Here is a 23,483-nt window from a genome sequence, read left to right on the forward strand (position 1 = left end):
CTCTATCCCCACATTTTGACTTTTAGTTATCTGAATTTACATATATTTATATTACTTACCTCTTGACAGGTTGCTATAGCTATTATTGTTCATGACAAATCCATCTTGCCTGTTGTGGTAAACTGAGCACCAGAGAGACCGATACGGGGAATACAGGAGGATGTTCATTTAAGGTACACACCAGCTAAGTGGATTCACATCCAAAAAGCTGACCATTGAACAAAAACAGAGTTTAGCTTATGTAGGTTAGCATATATAAGCAAAATAAAGGCAGTAAGTTTTACAGTGACAAGTCACATAATCCATAGCATAACTGCTGACCTTGGCAATAACCTGTGGCCTTGTATGGCTAGTGGCCTAGCAACTGCATCGAAAGAAAAACAGGAACTTTGCAAATCCTACTAAATACAAGCATTGGCAAACATAGTCATAACTAATGGTACAATACAGGAGAGACAGTAAAGGAATTTGTTTTTCTTCTTTTAACCTTGCTTGGGGGTGTCCGGAGTTCATTTCTTAAGGCTAGGTCACCACGACCTGTGTCTATAGCCTTGCCTGCAGTAGAGAAAAACTTGTGTTTCTCACTTCACCTTTAAGTGCTGAATTTATTCACTTTTCTTGGAGTGAATAAATGCAGTACTTATTTTCATTATTATTTTAAAATTTCTGTCTCATGCCTATTGGGCTCCATACTAAAATTGTGAGTGGATTGTATGCCACAATTACAGTATTAGAGCATTCTGGGTTTTTCTATGTATTTAATTTTACTAGTGGGTTTTATACTTCCATTTTTCTCACATTAGCAATTTTTTTCAGACTGAAGAAGTAACTTGAGCATTTCTTGTAAGATGGGTCTGGCGGTAGTGAATTCTTTTGGGGCTTTTTTTCTTTTGAGACAGGATCTCCCTTTCTTGCCCAGGTTGGAGTGCAGTGGTGCAATGTTGGCTCACTGCAGCCTCAACCTCCTGGGTTCAAGCGACCCTCCCACCTCAGTCTCTCTAGTAGCTGAGACTACAGGGATGCACCACCACACCAGGCTAATTTTGTTTATTATTTGTATTTTATTTTATTTTACTTTACTTTATTTCATTTTATTTTATTTTATAGAGATGAGGTCTCACTATGTTGCCCGGGCTGGTCTCCAACTCCTGGACTCAAGTGATCCTCCTACCTTGGCCTCCCAAAGTGTTGGGATTATAGGTGTGAGCCACTGTGCCTAGCCTGGCATGTTAGAATCATATAGGGAGCAATGACAAATATGATGTTTAGAGCCTGGGCAACATAGTGAGACCCCTGTCTTTACAAAAAACTAAAAAAATAGCTGGGTATGGTGGCTGATGTCTGTTGTCCCAGCTACTTGGGAGGCTGATGTGGAAGGATGGTTTGAGCTTGGGAGGTGGAGGCTGCAGTGAGCAGTGACTGCCACTCCAGAGTGGATGACAGAGAGAGAGCCTGTCTAAAAAAAAAAAGAAAGAAATGTTGTTTAACTTTCTTTGATTCATATTTGCATGAAAGTATGCCTTTTTTTTTTTTTTTTTTTTTGAGAGTCTCACTCTGTCACCCAGGCTGGAGTGCAGCGCACTACTGGGCTTAAGCGATCCTCCAACATCAGCCTCCTAAGTAGGTGGGACCACAGGCTCATGCCACCACACCCAGCTAATTTTTTGTATTTGTTGTAGAGATGGGGTTTCACCATGTTGCTCAGGCTGGTTTCAAACTCATGGGCTCAAGAGATGCTCAGTCTTGAACTCCCAAAGTGCTAGGATTGCAGATGTGAGCCAGCATGCCTATATTAATTTTGTTTTGGGTTGGGGGGTTGAGAAAATCACTTTATTCTAATTAACTCTCAAACAATAAAATTACAGCAGCTGGTTTAAGGAAACCACAGAAATATTTGTCCAGCCCAAAATTCTATACCATCTCGGTGAAATTCTGTACAGTGAGAACACCCTCTTCCATTGTAATTCTGAAGCAGGAAAGATAGGAATGACAGAGGAGAATTTTAACTGATGGTTTTATACTTTATACCTTTACTGTCAATTATATTTTATGCTAAATTAACTTGGTCATAAGAGCCATTTTCATTTCTTCAGTTTGGACTTGATTAGGCTATTTCATTTGCAAATCTGCACTGTTTCAGCACCTCACTGAAACCTCACAGAGTTTTATGTCATCCTGGTTCTGGGCATGCTCCAAAAACTGTTTGATCTCAGAAGCAAGGCCGCTGCTGCTGTGCTGGCTGGGTTCCCTGAGGTTCTTGGTAAGTGAGACCAGGCCTTGGAGGCTCAGCATTATTTCTTCCACTAAAACCCCCAGCGTGTGCCCAACAGTAGAGCCCGCAGCAATGCCAGCTGCAGTGGTTGCCATTTGGGTCATCAGAGCTAGCCACCAAGGTGCAGCAGCAGGAAAGCCAGTTGCAGAGGGTAGGGCTGCTGCTGGGGGCTCAGCTGTGGTGCTGGGCTGGGTGCAGTTCTCATCTCAGGTGCCCGGCTGGCTGGAGGGGCCGTGCAAGTGATGATGCGGCTTCCATGCAGCATTATGACTGCACAGAGGCTCAGCCTGTGAAAGCCTGCAAAGAGCCCAACACCATAAATGTGTTATGAATATGTGTTTCAAAATTGTATGAGATATCTAAAACGTTGATATATCTTGGTACATGTAGTGAATTGCTTTCATCTGATGCTTTTCTGCATAGAGCTTTTAGCTCTGTGCAAATCCTAGAGTGTTATGTCTTCAAGGATATTCATGGAAAGGACCAGGAATTGTACTCTTGAATAGAGGTTTCTGATAGCTTTGTAGATCATATCATTAGACTATGTAAAAGCTTACAGAACACTAATAAAAAACTGGTGTGTTCATGAAGATCACTAATTGTGTTAGTTCATTGCACTGCTATAAAGAATACCTGAAAGAAAGTGTAATTTATAAAGAAAAGAGGTTTAATTGGCTCAAGGGTTCTGCAGGCTGTACAGGAAGCATGGCTGGGGAGGCCTCAAGAAACTTTCAATCATGGCAGAGGGGAAGCAGGCACATCTTACATGGCCAGAGCAGGAGAAAGAGAGAGAGAGGAGGTGCTACACACTTTTAAACAGCCAGATCTCATGAGAACTCACTCACTCTCATAAGAATAGCACCAAAGGGGAAATCTGTCCCCACAACCCAATCACCTCCCACCAGGCCCACCTCCAACACTGGGATTACAACTTGACATGCGATTTGGGTGGGGACACAGATTCAAACCATATCACTAACTCAACATCAAGCAGAACAAGAATTGATTACATGGAACTGAACTGATGGAGAAATGAAATGATTTTTATGTCTTTTTGTTTGAAACATTGCTGATTCTTTTCATGTTTTGTTTTGTGGAGTCAAGAAAACTTTATTTCTTTTGAGCTACTTGTAAGTCACAGAAATTGGGTAAAATATACCTTTATTTATTTATTTATTTATTTTTTAAACAGAGTTTTGCTCTTGTTGCCCAGGCTGGAGTACAATGGTGTGATCTCGGCTCACTGCAACCTCTGCCTCCCAGGTTCAAGTGATTCTTCTGCCTCAGCCTCCCAAGTAGCTGGCATTACAGGTGCCTGCCACCACACCCTGCTAATTTTTGTATTTTTAGCAGAGGGGTTTCACCATGTTGGCCAGGCTGGTCTCAAACTCCTGACCTCAAGTGATCCACTCTCCTTGGCTTCCCAAAGTGCTGGGATTACAGGCATGAGCCACTGCACCCAGTCTAAAATATACTTTTGTGAGTAAATTGAGACATTTACCTTTCTCTCTACCTGATTTCTCCAGAATTCAGAAACTATTCGTGTGTTTTCTTACATTATGGCAATATAGTTATTTGCAGAAGCTCAGTAAGAATCCATTTTTTTTTTTAACAGGACACAATTGGAGACACTTTTTTTTTTAAACCACCATTTGACTGGAATGACATATTTTCTGATATGACCAGATTACTTTAAATAACTGAAGTTGACTTATAAAGCTGATAGACATGGGGAATGATCGGCCTGGTACCTTGTCTACACAGTTCTCTTACAAGGTTCCTGACCTTGTGGTAAGAAAAGAATATCAGTTTCTGGCCAGGTATGGTGGCTCACACCTGTAATCCCAGCACTTTGGGAGGCTGAGGCAGGTGGATCACGAGGTCAGCAGTTCAAGACCAGCCCGGCCAAGATGGTGAAACCCTGTCTCTCCTAAAAATACAAAAAAATTAGCCAAGCATGGTGGCAGGAGCCTGTAATCCCAGCTACTCTGGAGGCAGAGAATTGCTTGATCCTAGGAGGCAGAGGTTGCAGTGAGCTGAGATTGCACCACTGCAGTCCTGCCTGGGTGACAGAGCGAGACTCTGGCTTAGAACAAAAAAAAAAACAAAAAAAAGGATATGAGTTTCTGACAGGCACAGGGACCTCAAGATATTTTGAGACCTAGAGAAGAGAGAAATTTATCTAGTTTGTACAGGTATGACAGGTATAGTCTGATGGTGAATCCTTGGCTTGGTCACTGCACTCCAGCCTGGGTGATGGAGTAAGATTCTGTCTCAAAAAAATGAAAAAATTACCTCGGGGTGATGGCGCACAACTATAGTCCTTTTTAATCAGTGTTCTCACACACATACCTTTGGACACTTGGCTGATTATCTCTTTAGGATGAGCCCGTGGAAGGGCGCTCACTGGGTCACTGGATGTGCTCACAATGTGCTCCTTACCTTTCTGGCTGTGAGTCCCTTCCCTTAAATTTCTCATTACCCCAGGCCCCCCAGGGTGATCTTTTGAGAAAAAGGCCTGTCCCTGTCTTATCCTGTGTAAAACTTCCAAGGCTTCCCATTGCCTGCAGGGAAAGGTCCAAACTTCATCTTGGCCCAGCCTCTTGCCAGCCTTGGTGCTGCCCACTGGCTGGAGCACCACATCTCCACTTGGCCTTGAGTTCATCTGAAAAATGGGGACAGATTACACCATTCCCTTCACATTGCCAAGTGGCTAAAGAAGTGAGGAATTTAAGCATTTAGCACAGAGCCCGTCTCTCTGTAAGTTTTAGCTGGTAGTGATTGAAACAGTGAACTCCCCATTGCCGAGACCAGCTTGGTTGGGGAGACCCTAACCCAGTGGCGCTAGAGGAATTAAAGACACACACACAGAAATACAGAGGTGTGAAGTGGGAAATCAGGGGTCTCACAGCCTTCAGAGCTGAGATCCCCGAACAGAGATTTGCCCATGTGTTTATTAACAGCAAACCAGTCATTAGTATTGTTTCTATAGATGTTAAATTAACTAAAAGTATCCCTTATGGGAAACGAAGGGATGGGCCGAATTAAAGGAATAGGTTAGGCTAGTTAACTGCAGCAGGAACACACTCTTAAAGACACAGATGGTTCATGCTTTTGTTTGTGGCTTAAGAATGCCTTTAAGCTGTCTTCCGCCCTGGGTGGGCCAGGTGTTCCTTGCCCTCATTCCCGTAAACTCACAACCTTCCAGCGTGGGTGTTAGGGTCACTATGAACATGTTACAGCACTGCAGAGATTTTGTTTATGGCCAGTTTTGGGGCCAGTTTATGGCCAGATTTTGGGGGGCTTGCTCCCAACACCCCATTTTGAGCGCTTAATCTGTATTATCAGTAAATAACGTTCTTTTCAAATGACTGATGTAACTCCTGCAAGCTCTGCCTACATCTGCCCACTGGCAATTGACACTTCGTCCAAGCCCCACACAGGAGTACTTACAGTGGAATGTACTAAGAAAGGGTATCTCTTAGTCTTGGGCCACAGAAGGGAAATCAATATTTTAGTTCCGATAGGAAAGATGGAGAGGAGTTGGCCAGGACAAGAGTTGGGGCCCAAGTTAGGCAAGCGGAAGGAAGAGCCCAGGGCAGCTCCTGCATGGGTCCAGTTCTCTAGGTGGTATGAAGCTTGGTAAGCAAGGGGCTAAGGAAGCCACTGGGGCAGAGCCACATGAGCAGGCTTGGCAGAGGGAAAGGTGAGGATGACAAAGCAGGCAGGAAAGGGTGGAGGGCGCCGTGGGTTAGGCAAGGAGTTCAGACAGTCGAGGAATGATGGAAAGCCAATGGGGGCAGCTTTGCTTTGGGATCCAACAATGACTGTTGGTACCCAGCTCTGCCATTTACTAGGTGAAGGACCAAAGACAAGTTACGTTCTCTGAGCCAATTTCCTCATCTGTAAAATGAGAATAATAATTGTACCTTCTTTGGTGGTGAGGACTCAGTACAATGATGTATTTGTAAAGGGCTCTGCATGTCCTCTGGACTCAGCAAATGTTAGCCATATAGAAATAAATGCAGACTCTGGATCCAGCCCCCAAAGTAAGGGAAGACTGGTCCTCAGGTGCCCTTGCTGGAAAAAGCGGGATGGAAAAAGTGGAATTCTTTTATTTTTTGTAGAGTCTCGCTCTGTCATCTAGGATGTAGTGAGTGGCACGATCTCAGCTCACTGCAACCTCCACCTCCCGGGTTCAAGCAATTCTCCTGCCTCAGCCTCCCGAGTAGCTGGAACTACAGGTGCACACCACCACGCCCAGCTAATTTCTTTTGCATTTTAGTAGAGATGGAGTTTCACTGTGTTGCCCAGGCTGGTTTCGAGCTACTGAACTCAGGCAATCTGCCCCGCCTCAGCCTCCCAAAGTGCTAGGATTACAGGCATGAGCCACTGTGCCTGGTCATGATTCTTGATAAAGTGGCTTTGTAGGATTCTTGCCTAAAACTCGGCTCACCAGGCCGAGACAAGGCATAGTTGAAAGGAGGATGCAAAGGAGCCTGACTCCACTAGTCTAGGAGAGATGCTTGTCAGCTGTTCTATCCTTAGCATCCTGAAGTGAGTGGCACATAGTGGGGCTTCAGTCAATCATTGGTAAATTGGTAAATGAATGAACCATTCTGAGAAATTTTCTTAAAAAAAAAAAAAGGCCCTAATTGAATGAGAGAGATACATTTTCCTCCCTTAGCTTTCTAATTCCTAGAGTTAATAAACAGAAACATATATTTTCCCTAGAAAATAATACATTTGTTAAAACAGATTCAACCTACTTTCATTTTCTATGTCAGCAAATGGTGAGGAAATAATGTTTTTAGTGTTCTAGATGATGTACTTTTCTAACATGCTTTTTATTTGTATGAAATAAAAACAGGATTATTTGGAAACAAATAGCTATCCAAAGTCACATAAAATACATCTCTCATATTTTGCTTACCAGTTTCTGGTGGCAGGTGTCAATCTAAGCAGTACATTAGAATCACTTGGGGGCTTTTAAAAATCCCAATGCCAGGACCACACTCAGGGCAATTAATTCAGAATCTCTGAAGCTGGGACCCAGGCACTTTCACTTTTCTTTTTCTTTTTTTGGTATTAACTTTATTCTATTTTCTGTATAACTTTAAGTACATAAAATTTTATTTCCACAGGCCTCAGGAAATGGGTAGAAATCACAGGACATTCTCTTTTCCCACCAAAAAAGTTGCATATTTTGGTAAGTGTTTGTCCTAGAGGGAAAAAACTGAAACGTACATTAGCAGTGCTGTACAAGATTCTTACATAAATCAAGACCTAAAAGCAGCTTGCAGTGGAGGTTTTGGTCCCCTGTTCAGGTGCTTGGACAGAAGCCATAAGCTGGTGAGCATGACAAGGAAAAGGAGGCAGTGAAGACAGGTGACAGGCACCTAGCAGGGAAGGAGGATTCAGGTGTGCCAGACTCCTTGGAATGGCGTGTTGTTTTTCCTTTTTTTTTCATCTCTGTAGGAAGGTGCTGGGTAGGGATCCCAGAGAAAGAAAGGGTCCAATACTTCTTTAACTGCCCTGGATGAAGGGCACTGCTGTAGCAGCTAGTACCGGAGACTCTATCTCATGGTTGAGGCAGACCTAGGATAGAATAGTGAATAAAAGGAATGCTTATAGGAAACCATTTTGCATGGAATGCTAGATGGCCAAGCCTCAGCCTTCAGTCCAGTGCAACCCTTGCCTCACTTGTCAATAGTGAAAAATTAGTTTGGTTAGAAGAACCAGCTGGAAACCCACCAGCTTCTGCTACCTTCGTGCTCATCGTTAGAAAAAGATTAACCAGTGTGAACATTCTGATCTGTTAATTCCTTGGACTGTTTTCCTCCCAATGGACTGTTTGTTGGTAGAATAACCTCCAAAACTCAAAGCTAAAATGCATCATTTTAGCCTGATCGGCAGTTCCTTAAGAATGGACTGGTGGCGTGGTTGAGCTGATATGGAAAAGCTACACCTTCCTGCAGAAGATCACCTGACCTGCTATCCCACCGCAAATCTCAGCCTGAGGTATAATTCAGTGAAGGCAGGTAGCTGTGCTTCTCAGAGCAGAGAAGCAGTTTTAAGAGCAGAAAGGTAGAGGAAATCTAGAAAAGAACCGTCTTGATACAAATTTATCCCAATGTATGAAGGGAGGGCAAAGAACCCAGTGGCACTTTGCTTATCCAGCAATTTCTGTCACTGTGGTGACCGACTTCTGCCCATTCCAGAGGGTCTTGAACTGCTCAGGAACGGGGAATTCATTAAAGTCACTGCCTATTGTAGGAATGAGGACATTCATCTCAGAAGATTTGGCACTGACTATTTCACAATCCAGAGAATTCTTGCTCAGGTAAGCATGGCAGCCGTCTGTTTTGTTGATTGAAATGGTTGGCACTTTACTCATTACCTAAACTTTGACATCCCTACTTGTTGGGAGCAAGCCCCCCCAAATCTGGCCATAAACTGGCCCCCAAACTGGCCATAAACAAAATCTCTGCAGCACTGTGATATGTCCATAATGGCCCTAACGCCCATGCTGGAAGGTTGTGGGTTTACAGGAATGAGGGCAGGGAACACCTGGCCTGCCCGGGGTGGAAAACAGCTTAAAGGCATTCTTAAGCCACAAACAAAAGCATGAGTGATCTGTGTCTTAAAGAGTGTGTTCCTGCTGCAGTTAACTAGCCTAACCTATTCCTTTAATTCGGCCCATCCCTTCATTTCCCATAAGGGATACTTTTAGTTAATTTAATATCTATAGAAACAATACTAATGACTGGTTTGCTCTTAATAAATATGTGGGCAAATCTCTGTTCGGGGCTTTCAGTTCTGAAGGCTGTGAGACCCCTGATTTCCCACTTCACACCTTTATATTTCGGTGTGTGTGTCTTTACTTCCTCTAGCGCCACTGGGTTAGGGTCTCCCTGACCAAGCTGGTCTCAGCACCTACTGTTGATTATCTCCACAATGCCCACTATATCATCGAATACCAGACCAAATTTCTTACAGTTATCTACTGTAATGGAGTTAATTTTGCCCTTGATTTGCAATGTTGTGTTGACACACTTGTATATGTAAGCTGCGTGTTTCAGCTCTGTGTCATCAATCACCAGGTTGGAAACATTTTCCTGATTTTCCACTCTCCGCTTCTTGCCCTCCAGTTCAAGTACAACTGGCTCTTTCTTTGTGGCTGGTTTGGGGTTTAGGTGCAGAGAATGGCTTGGGGACACTGCATACTGGACCACTCTGAGCCTTCAGGGTAGGGTTCTTGTGAATCTTCATGTCATCAGATACATGTTTCAGGGCATGTGTGATGCTCTTCCCCTGATTAATCTGCACAAACAGTGCTGAGAGGGAAGTGGACTCATCTGAGCCTGAACTGATAGAGACTAGCGGAGGAGGGGGGCCTGGTGGTGGGGGAGGAGTAGCTGATCCAGCAGAGGGTCCAGATGGCAGTCCACTCAGTTCTTTTGCCACAGGCCCCGTTTTGCTCCAGGCTAGTCCGGTGGTATGGAACTCCTTAATGTAAGCCTGCAGCTCTGTCCATATACTTAAATAAGCTTTGACCCAGTCTACATGCTGCTTATCCACATGTTTGTACTCTTTAAGGACTCGGTTTGTATAAAACACGGCAGCATGATTCATTTCTTTCACATAAGGGCCAGGATTGGGAGCCATAGCCACCCAACCCAGGGCCTAGATAATTTCGCTGACAGCTGACAGGTGATTAAACAACTTGCTGCCTCGGTTCTTCTCCCGAAAGGTTATCACTTCTTTGATCTGTTCTGAGATGGGTGCCAACAAATCAGAAAGCTGCCGGCTGTTGACACTGAGAAGCTGTAACCAAGAGAGTTCACTTCAACTTCAAACCTGTGTGGACCATCTCCGCATCTTTCTGCACGTCTCCCCCAATCTCTTTACTGATCTTCAAGTACTCTGCCACAGAACAGGCAAGCGAGTCAAATGCCTGCGCATATGGAGCTGTTCCTGCTTTTGAAGGACTGTCTCCATAACCACGGTGCATGTCAGAGGTATGGGATACCGCCTCCAGGCAGCCCACTGCCCTGTCCAATTTTTCTACCAGATTTTGCATGTCAGTCATAATGTACCACCTCCCAACTGCGATCAGCCGCTCTCCACTTCCCGCACCTTCACTTTTCAAAGATTCCCAGGTGATGCCAACCTGCTCTGCGGATGGAGCCCCTAAGACTCCCGAGCGACCCAGACTACGTTTCCCAGAGGCCTCCGCGGCCGCAGCCACTTCCGCTTCCCGTCCGGGCCGCCCCCGCGTGGGGGCGAGAGCTGCACCGGCGGCTAGGTAGTCGCTACTGTCTGGACAGCGTGGCGTGGTCGCTGTCTCTCTGGGTGTGCAGCTCCGCAGCCCTGCCGGCTAGGTTTGGTTTGTCAGCGGCCGCCACCAGGCTGGGTCCCCGAAGCCTCGGGCCCCGGCGGGTGCTCCCCGCCTTTCCCAGGGGCGGGTCGAGGGGCGAGCCGGGGTGGGAGGGGACGGCGGCGGTGGGCAGGGCCTACCCGCAGTGGCTGAGCCATGTGGAGCGACCGCCCGAGACTGGTGCATCACAGAGCGCTCCAGGCTTGCGCCCTGGCAGACAGATTGGGCCACTGACAAGGCCGTCCCCCCGTGCTGCCAAAAGTGCTTGGCGTGGAGCTGGCTGCAGTCCAGGACGGATCCCAGCAGCCGTTCCCTTTCCTTTCTTCCCGAGCGTACCCACCTGGACCTGTCTGCCCACCTGTGGAGGGAACGGGCGGGCGGGGGGGCCTGGTGCAGAGGGCAGATTCTAGCTAGGCTAGGGCACGGAGGGACTTCCTCATATTTCCTCTCTTCTTTCCCAGATTGACTTACGCAGGATTCTCTGCCCTTGCCTGGGAGAACAGTTCAGGAGACAGATGGCTCCAAGAGCCCAGATCCAGGCAAGTTTGATTTTTCCATTTCTTGAGAAGCCACGTGTTTCAGCTAGGTGGGGCTTATGCCTCTTGCCCAGACGATGCCCTGCCCTGTGTGTGGACCAAGCTACCCGAACCAATCCTGGATGGGTCCCACTATTTCCGTCCTCTCTACCCATTAGGTAGTCATTCACCAAGTAGATTCTTGCTACCCATGTTTTCTAGAGTGCTAGAAACAGAAAAGTACTTTGCAAACTGGCAGATGATAAAAAAATACACATTAGCATATAAAGACGTAGGCCATAAAGACATAGGGTGATAGCAGTACTCTCTTGACCTTTAGTGTGTGGTGGGGTGGGAGGGTGGAGTAGTGGGCGCCTTAGTTCTTCCTGAATTATATAAATGAGATGCATAATCGCAGAGGATACTAGGGGAAAGCGCTGCCTGAATGAGGTCATTATGGCGGAACCATGAACAAACTGGCCTGAGAAAATTGGAAACATTCATGGTCTAGAATCCCAGACTGGAGTTTGCCTTTATCCTGGAGAAAACTAGGTTTTGAAGGATTATGAGAAACTGATTAAATAGTTGGTATTTTGAAAGGAAGTGATAAACATTTGAGTATCTATTATACAAGTAAATAAAATTTTAAAAATTAAAGATTAGCTACATTTCTACTGTTCTAACAAGTCAAGTAATTTCATTTGAAACACCTTTTGCATATTTTTAAGGCCTACTCTTTTTTTCTTTTAATATTTCATAACCATTCCAATTTGTTCTAGTTTCATTCCTACTTTTTATAGCTTCCTTTTATACTGTATCTTCCACCAGCCCTGGGACCTTGAGCAAGTTCTTCCAACTCTCTGAACCTTTGTGTCTTTAGCTACAAAATAGATTTTACTTTATATAGTTATGGCAGAAAGTTAGAGAGATGATATATATCTCAGGGTTTAGTACCGTGGCTGGTACCTAGTAAGTTGTTACTGTTATGAAAAGCAATTTTTTTTTCTTTTTTAAAAATATTCTGCCCCAGAGTTAGATCATACTCCCTGTAAATTTTCGGATAAAGCTAATCACTTTCCATGTCTTTTCAAAGTTTCTATTCATTTGTTGATGGAACAAAGTGAACACTTCTGTGTCAGGCAGTGTTTTTGACTGGGAGGCAGCAGTGACCCACACTGTCCCCCTGGAGCTCACATTAGAGAGGATGCTTACAGTCAGTGCAAACCTCTCCTGCCAGGTGGTGAGAAATCCTGTGAAGAAAAATGAAGTGGGTTTCAAGACAGAGTGGCAGAGGATGGGGTGGAGAGAGAGACCTTTTTGACCAGGTGACATGAAGGGTGGGGTGAGCAGAGGCCAGGCATGGAGGAGGAAGCAGGACAGGCATGCAGGAAGAACACGCTTGAGGGAGGGGTCACACCTCCCCCTAGGCCTCAGCTTTTACTTGTTCGTTTCCATGAGCACCGTTGGAACTGTCAGAAGCTGGCTTTGACCACCTTGCTTCCTTCTCTTGGGATGCTTCCCTCAGGGGTTCCTGGATGACCAGAATTGGGTTTGGTTTTGCAGGGACCGCTGACATTTGGGGATGTGGCCGTGGCCTTTACCCGGATTGAGTGGAGACACCTGGATGCTGCTCAGCGGGCCCTGTACAGGGATGTGATGCTGGAGAACTATGGGAATCTGGTGTCTGTGGGTGAGGATGACTTTCTCCTTGACTCAAGATTGGTCTGCTGGGCAACTTTGTGTTTTCACAGGGTGAATGGTTTGAGGTATTGAAAAAAATCTTAAATGATGTGCTTTTTGTTTTGTTTTTCTTAAGTGTGGGCTTAGAGGCTGGAGTTTATGCCCCTTCCACCCCTCAAGAAAGGTCAGAGCCATACAGAGTTAAGATGGGTAGCTTTGTGGTACCAACTAGCCCAGTTCTGGAACGTTTCTGTGTCACGATTCATCTGCCTCCCAAAATAGGAGTTTCTCGTCCTCCAGGAGGACCTGGTTTTCTAATTGACTTTGCCCCCTTCATTTGCTTTACTCCATGAGTTGGACATCCTGGGTGCCGCCCTCGAGGCCTCTGTGACCTGTCCGTGCTCCTTGCAGATGCTCAAGTTGACACTGAGGTCTGGAGTGACTGCTTGTGCTTGTAACTACCATCACATTCCTTTCATTTTTTTTTCTTCTTCTAAGATCCTTTTTCTTTATGAACAGGGCTTCTCTCTTCCAAACCAAAACTAATCACTCAAGTTGGAGGAAGGGGCAGAGCCCTGGATGGAGGTGCGAGAGGCTCCATCAGGCACACGTGCAGGTGAGTGGGTGGGAAACATCCCAGCAGCAGTGGAGCACACGGAACAGTACGGGGGCTCCTGAGTGGAAAGCTCCTCTCTGAGTGCCCTGTCGGTGCAGAAGGGCACTAGTTTCCTCTTTTGATATCATCCTCCTGTCAAGTGGCTGGCTGCTCTTCTCCCCAGTCTTTCTGTACTTGGCAGGGCTGCTCCCTTCCTGAGGGCCTCAGGCCCATCTGTGCCATCTCCCAGCCCTCTGAAATCCTCAAGCTCTTTATGTGATTTTTCTCTCTCTCTTTCCAGGCATTCACCAGGCTGTCTTTTGTTTCTTTCTACTTCTGGTCCATTTTCTTTTTTTTATATTTTTTGAGACAGAGTCTTGCCCTGTTGCCCAGGCTGGAATGTAATCATAGCTTACTGCAAACTCAAACTCTGGACTCAAGCCATCTTCCTGCCTCAGACTCCTTAGTAGGAGTAGCTGGGACTACAGGTGTGCACCACCATGCTTGCCTAATTTTTAAATTTTTATTTTATGTAGAGATGGAGTCTCGCTATATTAGTCACGGCTGGTCTCGAACTCCTGGCCTCAAGTGATGCTTCCACCTTGGCCTCTCAAAGTGCTGGGATTACAGGTGTGAGCCACCACGCCTGGCCCCTGTTCATTTTCCATTCCTTACCCACTCTCTCATGGAAGCTTGCTAACTCACTATATACCACTTCCCGGTGGTAGTCGCGGATTCCAAATGTAAGCATGGTTTTCTAGCTCTCAGGTAATTGCGATTTTTGGCGAACACATTGTTGGGGAAGCATTTTCTTTCCTTTTCTTACGGATCTTCTTTTATTTCTCTTTTCTACTGTCCTTTGCTCTTGGCTCCCATTTTTTTCTGTGTATGCTTTGTGTATGTTTCTCTATGTCACTTTCTCTGTGCCATAGTTCATTTCTAAATTTCTTTTTTTTTTTTTTTTTGAAACGGAGTCTCGCTGTGTTACCCAGGTTGGAGTGCAGTGGCGCGATCTTGGCTCACTGCAAGCTCCGCCTCCCAGGTTCACGCCATTCTCCTGCCTCAGCCTCCAAGTAGCTGGGACTACAGGCGCGCACCACCACGCCCGGCTAATTTTTTGTATTTTTAGTAGAGACGGGGTTTCACCGCGTTAGCCAGGATGGTCTCGATCTCCTGACCTCGTGATCCGCCCTCCTCGGCCTCCCAAAGTGCTGGGATTACAGGCTTGATCCACCGCGCCCGGCCATTTCTAAATTTCTAAGCCTGAATATTTCTCTCACCTAAAATATTTATCCTGCCAGTATTTCTTCTTCTAAAACTCGAATTGTCATTTTGCCTCTGTCATCTTCAGGAGAATGTTTATAACTGTATTTCATGTAAAATACCAGTAATACATAGTCTTGCTTAACCTAGGTCTTTGCTGGTTGTGGGTGGGATGCTTTTGAAGTAATTCCTTCTATTCTTACTATGTTTAACATTTCCCTACAAATTCTTGTGTAGATTCTTTATATAGTAATAAAAGTCACTCAGTCTTCTTTATTCTCTGTTCTTTCTGTTTTAATTTTGGTTGTTATTTGAAATAGAATGTTTAAAACTTAAAGGTAATGAAAACAAGCAGTGTTTCCCCTAATATTTCTTTCATCTGCTTAGAGGACTAGTAAATCTTTCTACAAAGACTTCACAACCATTCAGTATTTTATTTATTTATTTATTTATTGTGTGTATATATTTTCCTTTCTGTTAGTTGTTAGACATGCTTATGATATCACATTCAGATGGTTCAAATGGTATGCAGTCTCCTTCACATACCTTTCTCATCACTCAGTTCCCCTCCCCAGAGGCGGGATCCCTGTATCAGTTTCTTGTGGAGATTTGCGTATGTGAGGTGTACTTTGTGAGAGTATCCATGAATTCTTTAAGCACATGGTAGCACACTCTTTTGCCTGTTAGTTTGGCATTTATGTCATAGAAGTCATTTGACATAACTATATTGTTTAGATCTTCTCTCTGTCTCTCCTCTCTCTCTCTTTCTTTCTTTTGGAAACAGAGTCTCACTCTGTTTCCTGGACTGAAGTACAGTGGCTTGATCATGGCTCACTGCAGCCTTGACTTCCTGGGCTCAAGCGATCCTCCTGCCTCAGCCTCCTGAGTAGCTGGGACCACAGGAGCATGCCACCACACCTGGCTAATTTTTTTTATTTTTAATTTTATTTATGTATTTATTCTTAAAATTTTTTTTGTAGAGATGAGATCTCGCTATTTTGTCCAGGCTGGTCTGGAACTCGTGGCCTCAAGCTGTCCTCTTCCCTCAGTTTCCCAAAGTATTGGGATTACAGGTGTGCGCCGCCATGCCAGCTTATCTTTCTTTTTAATGCCTGCATAGTCTTCCACTTTATGGATGTCCTATAATTTATGTAATCAGTTCTCTTTAGTGGACATAATGATCTGACCAGTGTTGCAGTGATTATCCTCATACACATCAATTCTCTTGTGTACAAGTAAATCTGTAGAATGAATTCCTATAAGAATTGTTAAAGGTTAAAATTTTAAAATCCACCAAATTTGGTGGGTATTTCCACTATTCATAGAGATAGTACATGTTTATACTCCTAATGACAACATATGAGTGCCACTTTTATCATCGCTTGTCAACAGTGTCTTATATGCTTTGATCCTTGCCAGTCTGAGAGGTGAAAGTATTTTATTGTAATTTTAATTTGCCTTTTTCTTATCAGGAGCGTGATTTAGCGTGTTTCAACATTTTCAGCAACCCTTGTATTTATTTTTCCTGAGAACTGCCTGTTCCAGTCCTTTGCCCATTTACTGTTAGATTGTTGGACAATAAAAATTGTCAATGTGAAGGCTTCTTTATACATTCAGGAAATTAATTGTATATCATATATATCACAGATTTTTTTTAAAAAAGTTTGTTTTATATCAGCTTTATATTAACAAAGGTAATGATGGATATGCTTATCTTTGCATCTTTGCATTGTGTCTGGGCTTCTCATTTAAGCTGGCTATTGAGTTGGGATACACATACATTGTTATTTAAAGGAAGTATTTCGTTCATATGTTTTGTTAAGAAATTTTAGTTTTTTAAATCAAGCATGATTGCTGAATTTTATTAAATGCTCTTTCAAGATATGTGGAAATATCTGTCTTTTCCATTTTGATCTGTTTCTGTGGTAGATTTTATTCTCAGTTATCTTGGCCATGACACATTATATCATTCTCTGAATATGACAGTAGATGATTCCATTTGCTAATCTTTTATTTAAATTTTTGCACTGAGACTTAAATGTATTTACATTTTCTTTTTCATCTGCTCATTTTCATTGGGCTTTGACTTTAATTTTGTAATACTTTCATAAAACATTTTTTGGTCTTTCATATTTTTATCCTTTAGTCTAGTTTAACTGGCATGATAGCTGTTCCCTAGAGGTTTGGGTCCTTTGTCCCGTTTTTGCTTATTTATTGTGATGGGAGCAGAGGGGAGGAATTGGGGGTATTTTTTTGACAGTGTTGTCAATAGTGACTTGTCCAAATAGATTTTCTCTCTCTAGGAAACAGTTTTAGTAATTTATAATTTCCTAAAAAGTATGGAGTAGTTCAAGGTTGTAAGTTATTTGTGTTGAACAAAGTAGCTTTTTATAACTCTTTTAGTAATATCCTCTGCATCTTTGGTTATTTTCCCTGATTTCTTACTTTGTCTTTTTCCCATTTCTTATGTTTTCCTATTTCCCCTTTATTAGCTCTGTTTTACTTTTTGAAGAAGAGCATTTGGGGGTATGTATTAGTGTTACTGTTTTCTGTGTTTTGAATCTTAAGTTCCTTTTCCCTTTTGCTTTCCTTGGGTTTATTTACTTTTTCCTAAGCATTTTAGTTATTCATTAATTGATTTTTCTTCTTTCTTATTGATGTAATGTAAATATTTAAAGCCTTAAACTTTGTCTGTGTAATGTTTTAGTTATATTCAGTAGGTTACAATATGTAGAGTTGTCATTATTTTTTAGTTATTTTGCAATTTGTGTTTTGATTTCTGTGATTGAAGTACTAAGATATTTATAAGCTAGACTCTCCTTTTCTTTCTTAAAGTCTTTAAAAAAATTAACGCATATTTAGAAAAGCTGATAAAATATGTGTACAGCCCAAATTAGTATTTTAAAACTCAATACCCATGTAACCAAAACTTAGGTTAAAAAATAGAACTTTGGCAATACCTGAGTAAATCACATCATAATTCCTCCCAATTATTACCCATTCTCCTCCCCTTGAACTAACACTGTAGTTTATTTTTGCCTGTTTTTAACTTTATGTGAATGGAATCATATAGTACATATAATTTTTTGTCTGGCTTATGCATAACATTTTTTCAAATTCATTCATCATTTTTATTTATTTCTTTGCTGTGGATCCGTGCTTCTGAAAACTCTAGCGTGCCTCAGAATGCATGCTGCAGTACAGTTGTGGGGCCCCCTGCAGAGTTCTTTATTCAGCAGGTTCTCAGGCATGCTGATGCTGGTGCCGCGGGGCTGGAGCCCATGCTTGGAAAATCACTGCTGTAGAATGTCTCATTGTGTGACTCTACCTCAGTTTCTGTCTTATATTCAGATGCATATATGCCATTTTCCAGCTTTTGGCTATTAGAAGTGCTGTAAACATTCTTATAAATTATTTTTTGGTTCTTATGTGGCTACATTTCTGTTGGGCATGTATTCAGCTTTAGTATATAATGTCAAATAATCTTCCAGAGTTTTGTACCCAGTTATACTCCTTCATCAGTGTGTGAGAGCACTCCTTGTTCCATGTCCTGGCTAGTACTTCCTGTGGTCAGTCTTGTGAAGTTAGTCATTCTGGTGGATGCGCAGTGTGCCTCGTTGTGGTTTTCATATCCATGTCTCTATATCTAATGAGGTTAAAGACATTTTAGGGCTGGGCACAGTGCTTCATGCCTGTAATCCCAGCACTTTGGGAGGCTGAGGTGGGCGGATCACCTAAGGTCAGGAGTTCGAGAACAGCCTGGCCAACATGGTGAAGCCCTGTCTCTACTAAAAATACAAAAAATTAGCTGGGTGTGGTGACACATGCCTGTAGTCCCAGCTACTTGGGGAGCTAAGACAGGAGAATTGCTTGAACCTGGGAGGTGGAGGTTGTGGTGAGCCGAGATTGTGCCACTGCACTCCAGCCTGGGTGACAGAGTGAGACTCCATGTCAAAAAAAAAAAAAAAAAAAAAACTTTTAGAGTATTTATTGGTCCTTATAGAGCATCTCTGATTGGGTAGCTATTTCAAGAGCCTGTTACTGATTACATGTATTGTACCATCCCTCTCTGTATTGTTACTGACTGTTAATGGTCTTGATAATAGCAGTTATTCCTTTTTCGGGGCTCAAACAATCCTGTCTCAGCTTCCTGAATAGCTAGGACTACAGACACATGCCACCATGCTCAGCTAATTAAAAACATGGTTTTTTTTTTGTCGAGATGGAGACTTGCTATGTTGCCCAGGTGGGTCTGGACTTCCTGGCCTCAAGCCATCCTCCTGCCTCAGCCTCCCAAAGTGCTGGGATTATAGGCATGAGCCACCGTGCCCAGCCGAGTTCTTCCAGTTGATCAATCTCTTTCTTCTTTGTCAATGCTTTTTTGTGTCATGCTTTATTTAAAATGCTTATTTTAAATTATATATTATTAACAATTATTTATTTATTATTTTTGTGATTTTAATATTTTTTCTTTTCCCAAGATCACGAAGATATTCTTCTGTGTTAATTTCTAGAAGCTTTATTATTTGTTTTTTTTTTTGTTTGCATTCACCATCCTCTTAGAATGGATTTTTGTGCATCATATGAGGTAGGGTTTATATTTATTTTCTTCTCCTGAAATGTGCTAATGCAGAGCCTCCTCTTCCTCACTGCTTTGCAAGACCACCTTTGTCATAGAACAAGTACCCATATGTGTCTTCACGTTGCCAGCTTGACAATGAGTATCTTGAAATATTCTCTAGTTTGATCATAATACATTAAACACATATCCCATCAAAGACCATTGGAAGAATCGGGGCTGTTTCTGACTGGGCTTCACCTTCAACTTGCATTTCCTTGAAATGATAAGTCTTAGCTCTAATATCTGTTGTATGGAATTTCTCCCTAGACTACTAAGTATAAATACATATAAATATATGTATGTGTATATATCTTTAGGTATAGATAGATACAACTTATGTTTGTAAGAAAAGTGCATTTAGTGAAACAATTGGTTGGTGATTGTTAATTTTACTACAAGTTTGTCTCTATTAGTTTTTCAGAACGTTTTTGTCTGAATCATTTTGCTCTGTCTGTCTGGGGTCTTGTGTCTGTACTTTGTAAAAAGCTAGAGAAAATTCACATAGTATACCCATTGATTGTGTGTGTGTGTGTGTGTTTTTTTTTTTTTTTTTTTTTTGAGACAAAGTCTTGCTCTGTCACCAGGCTGGAGTGCAGTGCACTATCTCAGCTCACTGCAACTTCTGCCTCCAGGTTCAAGCAATTCTCCTGCCTCAACCTCCCGAGTAGCTGGGATTAAAGGCATGTGCCACCAGGCTAATTTTTGCATTTTTAGTAGAGACAGGGTTTCACCACGCTGGCCAGGCTGGTCTTGAACTCCTGATCTCAAGTAATCCACCCGCCTTGATCTCCCAAAGTGCTCGGATTACAGGCATGAGCCACCGTGCCTGGCATAAGTATGTTGTTTTTTAGATATGTTAAAAATTTAGTTTATAGCAAAATCTTACTGTCCTGAGAACTATTTTTGTTCTTTGAATATTTTTTCTATTTTCTTTTTTCCTCTGAGCAATTAAATATTGGTTCACTGTTAAATCCTCACAGAGAAATATTTTTCTCAAGTTCTTGATGACATCATAATGTTCTAAAAAATACCACCTGCAGAAATCTGTCCTAGTAGTAATTACAGCTTTCTTTGTGACTCTGGTCTTTCTCCTCAATTTTGTATTTATTCTGACATTGTCTTTTTTCTTTTTTAGCTGTTTCCTGTGTTGTCTTCCTAACTTTGCAACTTCTTAGGTGCCCACTGCATTCTTTAAATGCAATGTTTATAGTACAGATTCTTTTCTTTTCTTTAAAATCATACTTCTCCTGCCCTTAGCCTGGCCATCTTTTCTCAGCAAGAATCACAAGTGGGACACATTAATAATTTTTCATAACCTTTAGTTATGTAGCATAGAACATTATTCAAGTCCTTGCACAACTCTCACTTTCAGCATTTCGACATAAAGAACGTTTGAATTTTTTAAATTTTCTTTCAGTCCAGGATTACTGGTTTGAAACAAAGATGTCAGCCCTAAAGCAAAGCACTTCTGCAGGATCTGTTCTGGGAGAGCGAAGGAAAAGTGTCATGACGGAAAAAGGCCTGGACTGGGAGGGCAGAAGCTCCACAGAGAAGAATTATAAGTGCAAGGAATGTGGGAAAGTCTTCAAATACAATTCGTCCTTCATTAGCCACCAGAGAAATCATACCAGTGAGAAACCACATAAGTGTAAAGAATGTGGCATCGCCTTTATGAACAGTTCATCCCTTTTAAATCACCATAAGGTTCATGCAGGCAAACAGCCTTATAGATGTGTTGAATGTGGGAAGTTCCTGAAGAAGCACTCAACGTTTATCCACCATCAGAGAATTCATTCTAGGGAGAAACCCCACAAATGCATTGAATGTGGAAAAACTTTCAGAAAGAACTCAATCCTTTTAAGTCATCAGAGAATTCATACTGGCCAGAAACCCTACAAATGTAATGACTGTGGGAAAGCCTTCGCTCAGAATGCAGCCCTTACTCGTCATGAAAGAATACACAGTGGAGAGAAGCCTTTTAAATGTAACGAGTGTGGGAGAGCTTTCAGGGATAACTCAACTGTGTTGGAACATCAGAAAATCCATACTGGTGAGAAGCCATATCAGTGTAATGAATGTGGAAAAGCCTTTAGGAAGAGCTCAACTCTTATTAGTCACCAAAGAATGCATACTGGAGAGAAACCCTATCACTGCAGTAAATGTGGAAAATCTTTCAGGTATAGCTCATCCTTTGCTGGTCATCAGAAAACTCATAGTGGAAATAAACCCTATCAGTGTCGTGACTGTGGGAAGGCCTTTACAAAGAGCTCAACCCTTACTGGACATCAGAGAATTCATACTGGAGAAAAACCCTATCACTGTAAGAAATGTGGGAAAGCCTTTCGGCACAGCTCAGGCCTTGTTGAACATCAGAGACTCCATACTGGGGAAAAACCTTATAAATGTAATGAATGTGGGAAAGCTTTTCCCCAAAGTTCAGCCCTTAAACAACATAGGAAAATTCATAACAAAGAAAGAGCCATGAAATGTAGTTAGTGTGGCAAATTGTGCAGAGTAGTTTATTCCTTCTGACTGTCATAGAGGAGACATTAAATAAATTATGCATTTAACAGAAATACTCTGTGTACTTCTGAGAGAATGTCTCACTTGTGAGGATATTCATTGTGAGGTTTGTACTAGTGAAATATTTGAATGAGCTAAATGTATGTCAGTACGGAAGTAGTTATAGCATACTGCGTGCTAATTGAAAAGAATGAGGTGGAGCTGTAAATACTGTACAAATCCAGGTATGGTGGCATATGCCTGTAGTTCCAGTTGCTTGGGAGGCTGAGACAGGAGGATTGCTTAAGCCCAGGAGTTTGAGTCTGTAATGCACTGTGATTGTGCGTGTGAATAGCCACGGCATTCCAGCCTGGGCAACATAGCAAGACTCTATCTCTAAGTAAAAAAAATATGACAGTAAAAATATACCCATGATACCTTGTTAAGTTAAAGAAGCAAGTTGCAGGAAATCTATATTATATACATTCAAGAAGACCTGGAAAAATAAAGACCAATCTTAACAGCAGTTATCTCTCTCTGTCTCTCTCTCTCTCTTTTTTTTTAAGAGACTAGCTCTTACTCTGTCACCCAGGCTGGAGTGCCATGTGATCATAGCTCACTGTAGTTTTGAACTCGGGCTTGAACAACCTTCCCACTTCAGTCTCTGGAGTAGCTGGGGCTGCAGGCATGTGCCACCACACTCAGCTAACAGCAGTTATCTTTGAGGAGGATGTAGAATAGGTTGAGCATCCATAATCGGAAAATCTGAAATCTGAAGTGCTCCAAAATCCAAAACTTTTCTGAGCACCAACAGGTGCAAAATTCCACAACAGACCTTATGTGATGGGTTGCAGTTAAAATGCATCCTCAAGATTTCTTATTTTGTGCGTGCAGGTATTGCAAAGTCCAAAAAAGTCTGAAATTCTAAATACTTCTGGTCTCACGTATTTCAGATGAGGGGTACTCGACCTATATTAGTATGATGAAGGGAAATTTTGACTTTGGCTGTGTTCTTTGAAATGAAATATTTAATCAAGCATCATTCATGTGTCTTCTGTAACTTACTGTAGTTATCTTCCAATATGAGAAAACTCAGAAATCATAAAAACAAGACAAATGCCACACAGAGACTAAAAGCTTTTAGTTTCTGCAGCTAGAGGCTTCTCAGTATTAAAATACAAAGTGCTGGACTTGGAGAAAATATTACCATCATCATATTTAACAGATAACACTTAGAATATCTAGAGAGTCCTTAAAAATACATAAATATAAAAATTCCAGGGGAGAAATGGTCTTGGATATGAATGTACAATTGTCAGAAAAAGAAATATAAATGATTATGCCTACGAACTTTGACCCTTTGACCTACCATTTCTATTTAAAATCTAATTAAAAAGCACAGTGTTGTAGTAATGAAGAGCTGGAGTCACTGTAATGTCTGTCATCAGGGGAATGTTTAAATTAAGATACATGCAGTCTTTGGACTACCATGTAGTCGCTCAGTATTTAATTAAAAGACAGTCCTTTAATTAATTAACATTTGGTGAGTTAGACTTTTATGAGCTGACAGGGAGAGCTGTCTATAACATTAGGTTGAAAAAGATCCAAAGTAAAGAATAATGGTATAGTACTTCTTTTGTATAGTCAATGCATTA

The 23,483-nt window shown here is 42.3% G+C and overlaps 1 protein-coding gene and 2 pseudogenes across 1 annotated transcript; 1 reads left to right on the top strand and 2 right to left on the bottom strand.

Annotated features, from left to right (window-relative positions):
* Positions 1–2,104: 2,104 nt before the first annotated feature.
* Positions 2,105–8,051, bottom strand: LOC104672363 (annotated as a pseudogene).
* A 247-nt stretch (positions 8,052–8,298) lies between these two features.
* LOC104672355 lies at positions 8,299–10,364 on the bottom strand (annotated as a pseudogene).
* A 224-nt stretch (positions 10,365–10,588) lies between these two features.
* Positions 10,589–22,354, top strand: ZNF485 (zinc finger protein 485). The gene is given in 6 exon segments (XM_030940008.1): positions 10,589–10,627; positions 11,114–11,191; positions 12,731–12,857; positions 13,367–13,401; positions 13,403–13,463; positions 20,744–22,354. Coding segments are annotated over 5 exon segments (1,326 nt in total). The 5' UTR covers positions 10,589–10,627; positions 11,114–11,167; the 3' UTR covers positions 21,823–22,354.
* The last annotated feature ends 1,129 nt before the right edge of the window (positions 22,355–23,483 follow it).

Source organism: Rhinopithecus roxellana, chromosome 11 (assembly GCF_007565055.1).
Source record: "Rhinopithecus roxellana isolate Shanxi Qingling chromosome 11, ASM756505v1, whole genome shotgun sequence".
Classification (NCBI taxonomy): domain Eukaryota; kingdom Metazoa; phylum Chordata; class Mammalia; order Primates; family Cercopithecidae; genus Rhinopithecus; species Rhinopithecus roxellana.